Source organism: Antrostomus carolinensis, unplaced genomic scaffold, assembly GCF_000700745.2.
Source record: "Antrostomus carolinensis isolate BGI_N321 unplaced genomic scaffold, ASM70074v2 scaffold25376, whole genome shotgun sequence".
NCBI classification, from domain to species: Eukaryota; Metazoa; Chordata; class Aves; order Caprimulgiformes; family Caprimulgidae; genus Antrostomus; species Antrostomus carolinensis.
The window spans coordinates 1-12,321 of NW_010320149.1; the positions used below are offsets into that span (position 1 = coordinate 1).

The window sequence follows — 12,321 nt, forward strand, 5'->3', positions numbered from 1 at the left end:
CATTCTGTGTGCTTTGTTAGAGTACTCTTTTGACTGAAACTCTTGTTTCAACTAACAAGCTGCTGGTAATTAAAATGACCAGCATTTTACTTTCACTCTGCATAGGATTATCAGATATATTTCAGTCTGATCCAGATCATTGCAGTACTCCCACAGACTATCCTCTTAGTTTCACTCAATTTTTTTTATTGACAGTTGATTTTGCTACCAGTTAAGCTGTTTGAGTATGTAACAGCACATGATACAGTACTGCCTTTTCCTTGGGCTACTGAACAACACAATGTAAATTTCTGCGTTTTGAGCATTGCGTGTCAGAATGGAACCTAGCGTGTCCCATGCTGTATTGAAGCAACAGAGTCCATTGGGATGTCCTTACTCACTCCTTAATGACTGATTCTGTGCAGACCATAAAGGTTGGAGTGAATTTGTGGTTCGTGTTGCCTCTTTCAAGAAAACTGGACATAAAGTCCTCTACAGATCTTGTTGCAAAGGCTGAGTATGCTGATGCGGATCTGCTAAATTTTGGGTCAGTAACAGGTTGGTGGACCTCTGGGCAGCCAGGGTGCTTATTACTGCTTGGATGGGTCATGTCCAGTATCGTAGTTTGGGTCATTTTCATCTTTGCTATTTGTGAGAGCAAAGCTGAGTATCCTGAAGCAGATGGTAATTCACGTGTTCTATCAGTAGGAAGTTTGTCTCTTCCAGTCAAGAAAGTGATAACGAGCTGATACATGTGTGAACTTCTGAAACTTCTGCAGCTATTCTTCCAAAAGAACAACTGGTAGAATCACTGAAACATTGAACTGTGGAGGCAGTCTCTTTTATTTGCTTCTAGCCTTAAGGGGTTGTTCTGAAGTCCAAGACATCTCATTTAAAAACAGAAAAATGTTTTGGATGTGTAACACAGTATACTCCCATACCAAATAGCTAATATGTTTCTCCAACTTTTGAAGTTTGCTTAATCAAAAACTAGATGTCTTTCTGTGTTTCTTGACAAATTTACTGATTTTCTGAGCAGTGACTTTTGTCAAGCAGAGAGATTGGGCTTCACTGCTGTAAAAGTGGCAGGTTCTTCGTCACCCCAGGTATCAGGTTGGCATATGCTAAAAAAAGTAACTAAGTTTTTTTTTGTGTTTTTTTTTTTTTTAACTGTGTCCAACTACTACTGTTTATAGCTGGTTTCAGCCTCCCCAGCCCCTGATCTCAGCTTTTCAAGAATTTAAAAATATCTGTTTAAAGACTATAAAATATATTTGTTTATTTTTTTATGGTTTACTTATCTGTTGGGTTAGGTGATTCAATGCCCCTGTATTCAAACTGGCGGTTGAAGGTGATGGAGCACAATCGAGGAGAGCCTCTACCTTTTCCACCTAGTGGAGGTTGCTGGTCACCGTTGGTGGATTATTTGCCTGAAACATCTCCTCCCGGCATGTCTCTTCACAGGTAACTGTTGTAACAATGCTGATGGCAATTCATTATGTTTTCATTTATATTGCACAAATGGGGTAATTTAACAATAGGAGATTAATGACAATAGATTTAAAGATTGTAGATAAAGATAGATCTATTTTCTGCAGTTTTACTCACAGGTTAAGCAGTTAAGATTTTTAAACCATATAATTTGAAGGATTAAGGTTTTTCTGTCTTCATTGTGAGCATTCATCTTTTCCCTTAATAGAACTTTGTGGATGTTATAGACTTACAGAACAATGGTTAGTAGCATATTAAGCTGGTTGCAGCTTTTCATAAAGTTCCTACATTATGTTCTGCTAACAAATTGGGTTTTGTTTTTTTTTTTAGATGCAACATAGCAGTGATCCTTTTAACTGACTTGATAGTTGACCACAGTGTAAAGGTGGAATGGGGAGGATACTTGCATCTTTTACTTCATGCAATTTTTATAGGTAACTAAATTCTTAAAGAAATATTTCTAACTTAGGAATTGTAGCTATTTATGTAACTGTTCTTTTCCACATTTAAATTATTATTTGCCATTGTATTGAAATCTCATTAATTTGTTAATATTTACAATATTTTAAAAAATTCAACAAAATACTTTTCAGCTTGATTAATATGAATATAATAAGTTTTTGGTTTGGAGGCACGTTCTGTTGGAGCCACTTTTACCTCTTTCTCCTTGTAGAAGACAATAAAATTCGAATTTTTTCTTTTTGTTTCTCTGTAGTAATTTTCATACAGAGCACATCTTAAGGTGTGTTACATGAGAAACAGAAGGGTATGTTAATGTTTGTTAAACTATATGCTTTTGGTTTTATATTGAAACACTGAAAACCCATAGCTTATTTGTTGAATTATGTATCTATTATTTGGTAAAATATAACAGATTAGTTTGGATATTGCTATTTTTTTTAATAACTTAATCCAGTGTGCACTTCGAATTTAATGGAACTTTTCCATTTTCCTTTTATGTTAGGTTTTGATCACTGTCACCCTGAAGTCTATGAGCATTGTAAACGACTGCTTTTGCATCTGCTGATAGTGATGGGATCTGGCAGTAATGTCCAGTCTGTTGCTTCTGTCCTACTCAGAAACAGAGAGTTCAATGAGTCCAGGGTGCTTACTGTCAAACAAACTACCCATTTAGATTATATTTTCACAGGTATGCTTTAGATTTATTAACATGGAAAGTTACCTTTTCTTCCAGGCATTGTTAAAATTTCTGTTATTTATAATACTTCCCTGAGCCCTTGGCATTAAAATGTATTTTGTTTCAGCTTTGTCTAGCTGATTAAAATGTATTTTAATTAAGTCAAAATGAAAATGGTTCACGTTACCACTTTGTGCCCAGTCATCACTCACACTTGAGAGCATAGTTGAATGTTTAAATAATAGTGGAAACCAAAGAGGGAGCTCTGTGTTTTCTATCTGTAATATGGCAGGTTTTATGATGCACTTGAAAATAAAACCCAAGAAGATACATATCTCACTTGGTTATAGCAACTTTAAATTTCTGACTTTTGTTAGTTGTAATTGCATTGTTCGATAAGCTACCAGAATATTCTTTTGTGATACTACCTTCTAATGTTCACCTTAACATTACAATTTTGTAGTTATACAGAAAATTATATGTTTTATATGTATATCTTTATGAAAGTAATACTTTGATGTGAGCCTGTTGTCATTTTTAAAGAAATGTTAAATAGTTAATTTTGTTGAAACCTCGTATTTCATATTATTTCAGTAGGTGGCAGCATATTTCTATACAATCGATTTGTTCCATTTTGTTCGTATCAGAAGAGGTTTTGTCACTAACTGAACAAGTTCATCTGTTCTCTGAATTTTGTATTCACAGCAATGAGGAATTAAAAAGTGGGCGTAGTGGAGGAATTCTTTTACTCTCTTTTCTGCAAGTTTACTTTCTCCCAGCACCTCAGAGGGAGATAGGGACATAATGTGAGGTGTTACCGCAGTTGTATTTTGTTGCCACATAATTCTTTACATGGAGAGAAAATCTTACGGCAGCAAGATTGACTTAACTTCAGAGAAACTTGTAATGTGAGGTGTTACCGCAGTTGTATTTTATTGCCACGTAATTCTTTACATGGAGAGAAAATCTTACAGCAGCAAGATTGACTTAACTTCAGAGAAACTTTGTGCAGCCAGCGGAGCTCTGCTTAGAATTGGTTCACCACTGAATACGCAGTGTTCACTGATTAAAAGTGCTGCCAGTTATGCTGGGACTGAGTTTAAAAAAAAAATAAAAAATATCTGCACATTATTAGGAAGTAGTTTATACCATTTGTCTCAAGTTATTAAGATGCCTCAAAGACTGATGTTGTTATTTCACCATATTATCAATACAAAATCAAACATAATACAGTGGTTTTAAAGAGGGGTCTAGCAGTTCCTTATTAAGGGTCCAGTCATGCAAAGACTTTGCATATATCAGACTTGTTGATTTCATTGAAATTATTGCATCCATTAAATTATTCTCATAATGTTTGCTAAATTACTGATTTTTTTAGAGGGCTGTTTTTTATTTTTATAAATTTAATATTAAAAGTCAACAGCTCATAATAATCTTCGTTTTTATTTCAGCAGGTGTTCATGATTTTATACCTGATTACCAGCCTTCCCCAATGACAGACTCAGGGCTTAGTTCAAGTTCTACCTCTTCTAGCATCAGTTTAGGAAATACAAGTGCTGCCATTTCTCATCTACACGCCACAATCCTCAATGAGGTTGACATTTCAGTAGAGCAGGATGAAAAAGTGAAAACTCTCATAGAATTTATTACCTCAAGGTAAGATTTCAAGTTTTGTTTTTGTCAAGACTTGTATTTCATGGAAATACAGCAAAACTCTTACTATTTAGCATCACGTTGTCTAACTATGTCTCTGTTTTATCACCAGTAAGAGATAGCTTAATCCTGAAGTGTTTTTATGTGAAATAGCCTATGAGCAACTCTTAACTTGCCACAAGTCAGAGAATTTTGGCACCCCTTTTGTGTCCAGAGTGTTTAAAAGCCTTTTACCATGTTCTACACAGGTCTGTTATCTTTGCTTGCCACATGGTTTATTAGAGTTCACTCTTCATTCTAAAGGGATCCCATACTAAAGGATTAGGGCTGGAATATGTAAGTTGACTAAAGGAGCTGCAAGATTTGTGTGGAGTTTATGGATTGCCTAAGAGTAGAGAGCTGGCTATTCAGAAAATATGAATTAACGGTAAAGAACATCTGTAAAACAAGTAACACTTGTTACACAACACTTGTGCAGTTGATATGATAGTTTGTATGAAGCTTTCAAGATAAGGTAAATCTGAAATCCCACTTGTTTCTTGAAGGTTTTGATTAATTATGCCAACAAAAAAGCCCCTTTAGATCCACCTAAATTAAGAATGGTGGGGTATATTGCTGTGAAGAAAATGGGAAGAGAGGAGGTTGTTTTAAGAAGTGTGTAATAGTGTTAGTTGTAGTAGTTCTTTGTTAGATAACTAAATAGTATCTAACAGAGTACATCTTTTCCTAACTTTATGCTGTTATTTCAGTTGGATCTGATATATTGCTTTTCACCTTGTTTTAATTTGTATATTATTGTACAATATTGGGCAGTTGTCAAACTTCTTTCCAATTTGTGTCTGCAGTTCTAAATGGTTTCTTTTATGCGGTGGGTAGTAGATTCTTTTGCAGTTGACCTGAGGTTAAAATAACATTTAAATAATATTAATGACAAAGGCTATGTTTTATATTCTGTTTACTCTGTTTTTATATGTTTAGGAAAAGAGGGCCACTTTGGAATCATGAAGATGTTTCGGCCAAGAATCCTAATATAAAGAGTGCTGAACAGTTAACTGTGTTTTTAAAGCATGTGGTATCTATATTTAAACAGTCTAGCTCAGGTATGTTAGAAAACAGTCGATGCATGAAAGAATGTTCGGGTCTGCAAACTAAACAGATTTTTTTGAATTAAGTTTACAGATGATCTATAAAATCATTATGTGATCACTTGCTGCTTCTAAATAATAGATTTTTCTTGTGCATTGCACACTTCAGTTTGTTTCTATTACAACAGATTTTAATATCATCTTTTAGGAATGAGATAAAATATCTTATTAATTTATTGTGGGCATTTACTGTTCAAATCATAAATGTTTTATTCTATACAAGTCTCTGCAGTGTTAAGTATTGTGGAATACAAGTTCATATGCCTGGAAAAATTTTTGAGTAATAGTCCTTGAGAAAAATGTAGAAGATTATAATATTTTAAAGTTAGGAATTGCTTTCGTAACTTACTCTCTAATAAATTCAAGTGTTTGGGTTTTTTATAAAGCATTGTGTTGCTTGAGTATTTATTTGCTTTTGTAGGAGGATTTCAGTTGGAACACCGTCTCAGTGAAGTTGCTTTGCAAACTGCGCTTTCGTGCTCCTCTCGACATTACGCTGGGAGGTCCTTTCAGATTTTCAGGGCTCTGAAGCAGCCTCTTACTGCATCTACACTTTCTGATGTTCTCTCCAGACTAGTGGAAACTGTTGGAGATGCAGGAGAAGAAGCTCAGGTATTTGAAATTTTCCCCCTTTATTTTATTGGAAACCTAAGTTTGCCTAAATTACATACTCACATTATTATTTTAATGACAGTAAAATTTTAAAAACATTTTTGATTCAGTTGCTTTTTATTTTTAAATAAAGATATTTCAAATATCAAACCACTTGTAATCATGACACTTCCTGAATTTTCACCTAATGAAATGATGAAAATATGAGCTGTGCACATTCTCATCTACAGCAATAGGAACTTTCAGAGAGTTTGAAACAGCTGTTTCCTGAAAATACCTTCTCTTCATAGTTAGAGAATCCTGAGATCAACCATATAAAAAATAATTTAGGTTTTCTTTTATTAAGAACTTAACCCTGTAAAGCATTAACAACCATCAAACTTAGTGTCATTGCACATCTAAAAAAGTGGATGTAATCTTTTCATATTGCACAATGAGTCTAAATTACCCTATCCTTAAGTCCATCCTTAAAAATAATGCAAACCAGAATGAATGTTTTTAATATTTGGAAATAAAATTTTTTCATGTATTTAATCTTTACTGCTAATTTCAGCTGTTTTATCAGATTTGTGTTCTAATTGAAGCATGAAATAATAAGTTAGTTAGTGATACTGATTTTATTTTTTTTCATATCACTACTTAGTAGATTTTCTGTGGTCTTCCTTGTGCACATTGCATAATTTATAATGACCTGTGGCTTTCCCCAGGGTTTTGTCATAGAACTGCTTTTGACCTTAGAGTCTGCTATTGATACATTGGCTGAAACCATGAAGCATTATGATCTGCTTTCTGCCCTTTCTCAGTAAGTTATTTTATTACTCAAGCAACATTAAACGTTTTTATACATTTGAATTTTAAAGATTTGTATTACAAACATAATGAAATAATTTCTTGTTGTCTTTGCAGAATAGTTGTATACTAATAGCAAAATTGCTTGCTCTCTTATGTTTTTATCATTCTGACTCAAGCAAAACTCATAAGAATTTAGATTTTCTGAAAATAAATCTCTTTCCAAACCTCTTGGGTCCAATTTAAAAAAAACAAACAAGCAACGACAAAAAAAACAAAACCCAAACCAAACAAAAAAAACCCCAAAAACAGTGTTCAAGGTGTTCCTTATGGCTGAATTCTGAAATGTTATCAGTTCTTCTGAAACTTCTCGAAAGTAAAGACACTGAGTACATGCATAACTTTTTTTTTTTTGGTCAGGCCCTACTGACCTTGATTAATAGTGTAATTTTTTGTGTGCCTTATTTTTTCCCCATATGTCTAATGAAAGTGGTACCAAGCTTTAAAAGACAATTTAAGATAATTTAAGGTTTACAGCTGAAAATTCCTGTATTGCAATAAATATGTTTATTCCAATGTTGATACAGAAGATATTTCTTCAGATACAGCAAATATTAGTCTGTCTTAGGCCTCAGATTTGTTGTCCGTATACGAGAGAAGTGTAATTGAACAGTCTGAGTCATTTGTGTGTCTCATTAAAGTCTGAGGGGTTAGCTCAGTGACTTTTTATCAGACTGAAAAAAAAACCCAAAAAGCCCTAAGTGTACAGACATGTTTGTTTATTTGACTTCATGTCAAAGTTTTTGAAAATGTTGAGATTTTTAGGAACATCTTCAATTTCTCAATATCCAAACTGGAAGGTCTTGGTTTTTCTAGGTCAGAAAGTCAAGAAAAATGTAAGGTAATAAGTAAATAATTTATTAATTCATTCATTTCTTTACCTTTATCACATCTGTAAGTAAGTTGGAATGCTAGATCTTAATTTACAGATAATATTTTACATGATATAGACTAATTTTCCTGGTTTTACTGAGTTGTGATGTAATTATTTTGCTATTCTGGGATTGTAACAAATAGATTTGGTAGCAGAGATAAAGGGATCCTACAGTCTTGTCCTTAGACTGTAAGAATATTTTAGTTATATATATATATATATATAAATCCTGTATCTTCATATATTATAATAGTGTTCCGATGATGGAGTATTTACTGTGTGTGAATATATGTGATTAGTGTCAAATCTTTTTCCTTCCTTCCCTTTTTCTAAACTGTAATTAAAGTATTTTGCATGGAATAATCAGTAATATTGATTTTTATTTTAGAACCTCATACCATGATTCTGTAATGGGAAACAAGTATGCAGCTAATAGGAAAAGCACTGGACAGATAAACCTAAGCACAAGTCCCGTTAATAGTGGCAGTTGTTTGGGATACTACAGCAATACAAGGAGTAATTCTTTGAGACTGAATTTAATCAGTGAGCGGAGAGGTGACCGTCGACGGAGCAACACACTGGATATAATGGATGGAAGGATAAATCATGGTGGAAGTTTGGCAAGGACTAGAAGCCTTTCCTCCCTGAGAGAGGGAGGGATGTATGATGTGCAGCCCACTACTGACCCTGTCAACTTGATGGCCACCATATTTTGGATTGCAGCTTCGTTGCTAGAGTCAGATTATGAGTATGAATACCTTTTGGCTCTCAAGCTACTGAACAAACTTCTTATTCACTTGCCTCTGGATAAATCAGAGAGTCGGGAAAAGATAGAAAAGGTGCAGAATAAATTGAAATGGAATAACTTCCCAGGCCTTCAGCAGCTTTTCCTAAAAGGCTTTACTTCAGCATCTACACAAGAAATGACAGTTCATCTCCTCAGTAAGCTCATCACAATTTCCAGGCATGCTTTGGTGGATCCTTCGCAGTTAGCAGGTATCTTTAATAACTGTATGTGTAATTTAAATGTATTTTTTCATCAGGTAAAGTGTAATCAAAATCAGTAGTGATTATGCATTTGCCTTTAAAAACCACCTTTTAGTTAAATGCTTTTTGCAGTTGTTATTACAGTGCTAGATAGTGGGAAATACATTAGACTATGATTATCTGCCAAGAAGTACTGCACAAAAACTTTATGTATTGACTATTAACTTACTTTAAACTTGCTTGCAAGTTTTAAGACCACATATATTCTAAATAGATTAGTACTGCTTCAAACATTTGCACATTTTTGAAACAATGTGACTGTACTGCCTAAAGCTATTCAGTTTCATGATAGTTTTGCTTAATCTAGTGGTTATTTTATTGTAATCTTACGCATATTTATACCTATACAGACACATTTATATACCCATATGTACACTAGGTTCGTATGTGTGTCATGCTCTAAGGATTATTGAATACCAGAAAGCTGTTATATGCTCACATAATTCCACATTAAGTTATATTAAAATCACTAGGACTCATATAACTGTTTATATCTGTATTTAGGATTTCCCCTGAACATTTTGTGCCTACTTCCTCATCTGATCCAACATTTTGATAACCCAACTCCGTTCTGTAAAGAAACAGCTGACAGGATAGCAAAGGTATGTAAAATGATGTGTAAAAACACATTTTGCTTATTCTAAAAACTTTAGATGTAAAGAACAAGTTTACCTATTGGTTATATCTTATTCTTACTTGCCTGATTTTGCATCTTCTAATTTTTTTAAGCACACTTCCTAATTTACTTATAAGGAAGTTATCCTTACTTTTCAGACTGGTAGATAGAGAAGAAAAGGTACCAAGTTCTTTCTATTACTTGTACACAGTGATGAACCTTGGATTAATTCTGAACTGTAGTGCCTGTTAAAGCAGTACATAGCACACAACAACAGTCTCCAGCCAGGCTGGTGGTACACTGCCCTGACAGCCTGCATTTTAAAGAAGAACATGTAAAGGGGAATAAGAAAGTGCTGTCTGTCATAGGAGATGCAGTCATAGCCCTCTGGCTTCCCAAACTGTGATACATAAATCACTTAACTGTGTGCAGGCCACCTGAAAGGAGTATGTGCCTGATGCAAACCCAAAAATTACCCTTAAATACGTGCACTACTAGCTAAGGGCACTAGTTAAAGTAAGTTTGGTGTGAGTAGCAGGTAAACTTGGAGCATGGATGCCACAGTGGCACTATTGCAGATACTACTGCCTTCCCAAATACAAGTCCTCGTAGCTCTGATAAGTGCCAGGCTAGTAGACAAGGGCTGGTCTGGGCTTAAAAGAAAAGTGACAGGTCAAGGCTTATGAATGCTTACTGAGTGCAGTTGCCCATTCAGGAACGTGGAGCTAAATTTTGGCTATTTATACCTGGTGCATTCATTTATTTATTTGAAAAGCAGTTTAAGTCTCTTAGCTAATTCTCTCTACTAGTTTTTTAGTGAATTGTCAGGCTCCAGAATTCAGCAGAAACTGTAGATGTATGTACTTGTATGATTAGTTTGGTTTCAGTTATTGGAAAATAGAATTGAAATCTAGGAAAAGTACATAAAGACTTGTGAATGCTTAGGTTAAAAATTTGGCATTTCTAATGTAATTAAATAGGCTTTTTGTTTTTCAGGTTTGTGCAGAGGAGAAATCACCAACTCTTGCCAATCTGGCTCATATGATGAGTTTATACAGTACACACAGTTATTCCAGAGACGTTTCTAACTGGATTAACGTAGTGTGTAGATACTTGCATGACTCTTTCTCAGATGCCACATTTAACCTCGTAACTTACCTTGCAGAGGTAATTTTTATTAAAAGTGTATGTCATGTTAACAATTACTCATTGTCAATTTTTCATGATTCTGAATATTGGGGAGCAGAAAGTACATTTTCCATAATGGGAGAATAATAGTAAATTGTTCTAGGATATAGAAAAGGAATGACTACTGCCATTTTGGAGTGCAAGAGTTTCAATGTGCCTTGAAATAATAATCCCTCTAATAAAAAAAACCTTTTTATGACAGTAGCGTTTTGTAATAGATGTTTATATTCTGTTCTACATGAATAAAATACACATACTTTCTTGGCTTTAGTGCAAATTTTAAGAGACCTTTTTTAGCCAAATATGCATTTAAAGATGTCCTTATCACAACCTAAAAACTAATTTCAAAGTTTAGTTTGTAAGTATTGCACAATATATAATCAAAGATAGTTTAAATTATGGAATTCAGTGCATGATTCTGCCAGCCATTCATACAGGAAAACTGTTATTACCTTTGAAAAATTACCTTGTGTGAAAAGCTGGTAGAGCTTGTTCTTTGAAGTATATGGCTTCAAATTGATGAAGATATTTTAAAAAATAATATTACATTTTCATGAATGATTTTATATGTACTTATTTTGTTTGTAAGCTTGTGTATGCTACCTTCTCTAAGGCATAGATGTAATTGTTTTTCATGCAGCTTTGAGATTTTGAATTTGTATGATTACTTTTATTTAGTGAAAAGTGTTTTATTAATAGTTGCTTTAGATCTGTGCTAACATATCAAAATTCAGGGAAAAAAGTGAATTGGGACACAGAACATTATTCTATTGCATTACATTTTTTTTAATGCTAAAATAAAATTTTGAAACTAATGAAGTGGTACACTTAAGTTTCTTGAAGGGAAAAATAAATATGTATGGAACCTAACTATATTTTAATGTTTGGTTTCACTTTTTGCTGCCATTAAAGGCCCAAATTAATTTCTGTATTTTCTAAAACTTTTTTTTTAGCTGTTAGAAAAAGGGTTATCCAGTATGCAGCAGTCCTTACTGCAGATTATTTACAGTCTTCTGAGTCATATTGACCTATCCACAGCACCAGTGAAGCAGTTTAATTTGGAAATCATAAAAGTTATTGGTAAATATGTTCAGGTAGGTACTCTGAAAAACTATAAAAGCCTTTCTACTTATTATCAAAGTGGTAGTGAAATGACACTTGAATTCTTTTTGAGAATTCATGTATTTCAGGTATAAAAAGAGTTGTTCAAAGTCACATCTCACAGTATTTTATTTTTTTGTACTTAATTCATTGAATGCTTATGTATTTGTTTAATTTGACTTATATCTTGTGGGACGAGTTACCTGGATGAATATACAACTATTTACAGATGTAGGTAACTGCGTATGTAGTTAAAGCAGATGATCCTTGACCTATTAAAATATAAGGAAATGTTTACTGCTAAATATTGTGAAAATGTTTATTTAAGTGTGTATGGTCTCAAAAGGAAGTTTTACAGTCAAATGCATTTTTAAATCACTTTCACTAATATATCTATGGAGAACGTTAAGGTGTACCTTAATGAATTCAAGTGCATTTTTTATTAAAGAAAGTCCCTGAAAGATAAACAATAGTGTTTTGCCCTAGGCAATTTGATCCTTTGTACTTGGAACACAATTTACTGAAAATCTGTTTGGCAAAAGAAGGTCTAGCATCTCACTCAAAGATTTTATGAAAATGCCTGGAGCATAAAACCATCTCAGTGCACAACATTCTCTTCCCACCCCCC

At 33.7% G+C, this 12,321-nt stretch overlaps 1 protein-coding gene across 1 annotated transcript in view; it reads left to right on the plus strand.

Moving 5' to 3' along the window:
- Positions 1 to 1,292: 1,292 nt before the first annotated feature.
- LOC104526148 (protein furry homolog-like) overlaps positions 1,293 to 12,321 on the plus strand; it is a gene marked incomplete at its 5' end in the record, with an annotated part of 44,943 nt that continues 33,914 nt past the window's right edge. The window contains 11 exons of the mRNA XM_029085329.1: positions 1,293 to 1,443; positions 1,801 to 1,904; positions 2,435 to 2,620; positions 4,060 to 4,264; positions 5,240 to 5,361; positions 5,828 to 6,018; positions 6,726 to 6,820; positions 8,130 to 8,737; positions 9,293 to 9,390; positions 10,401 to 10,571; positions 11,546 to 11,686. Of these exons, the coding sequence (XP_028941162.1) occupies positions 1,293 to 1,443; positions 1,801 to 1,904; positions 2,435 to 2,620; positions 4,060 to 4,264; positions 5,240 to 5,361; positions 5,828 to 6,018; positions 6,726 to 6,820; positions 8,130 to 8,737; positions 9,293 to 9,390; positions 10,401 to 10,571; positions 11,546 to 11,686 (2,072 nt within the window). The remainder of the gene's footprint in view (positions 1,444 to 1,800; positions 1,905 to 2,434; positions 2,621 to 4,059; positions 4,265 to 5,239; positions 5,362 to 5,827; positions 6,019 to 6,725; positions 6,821 to 8,129; positions 8,738 to 9,292; positions 9,391 to 10,400; positions 10,572 to 11,545; positions 11,687 to 12,321) is intronic.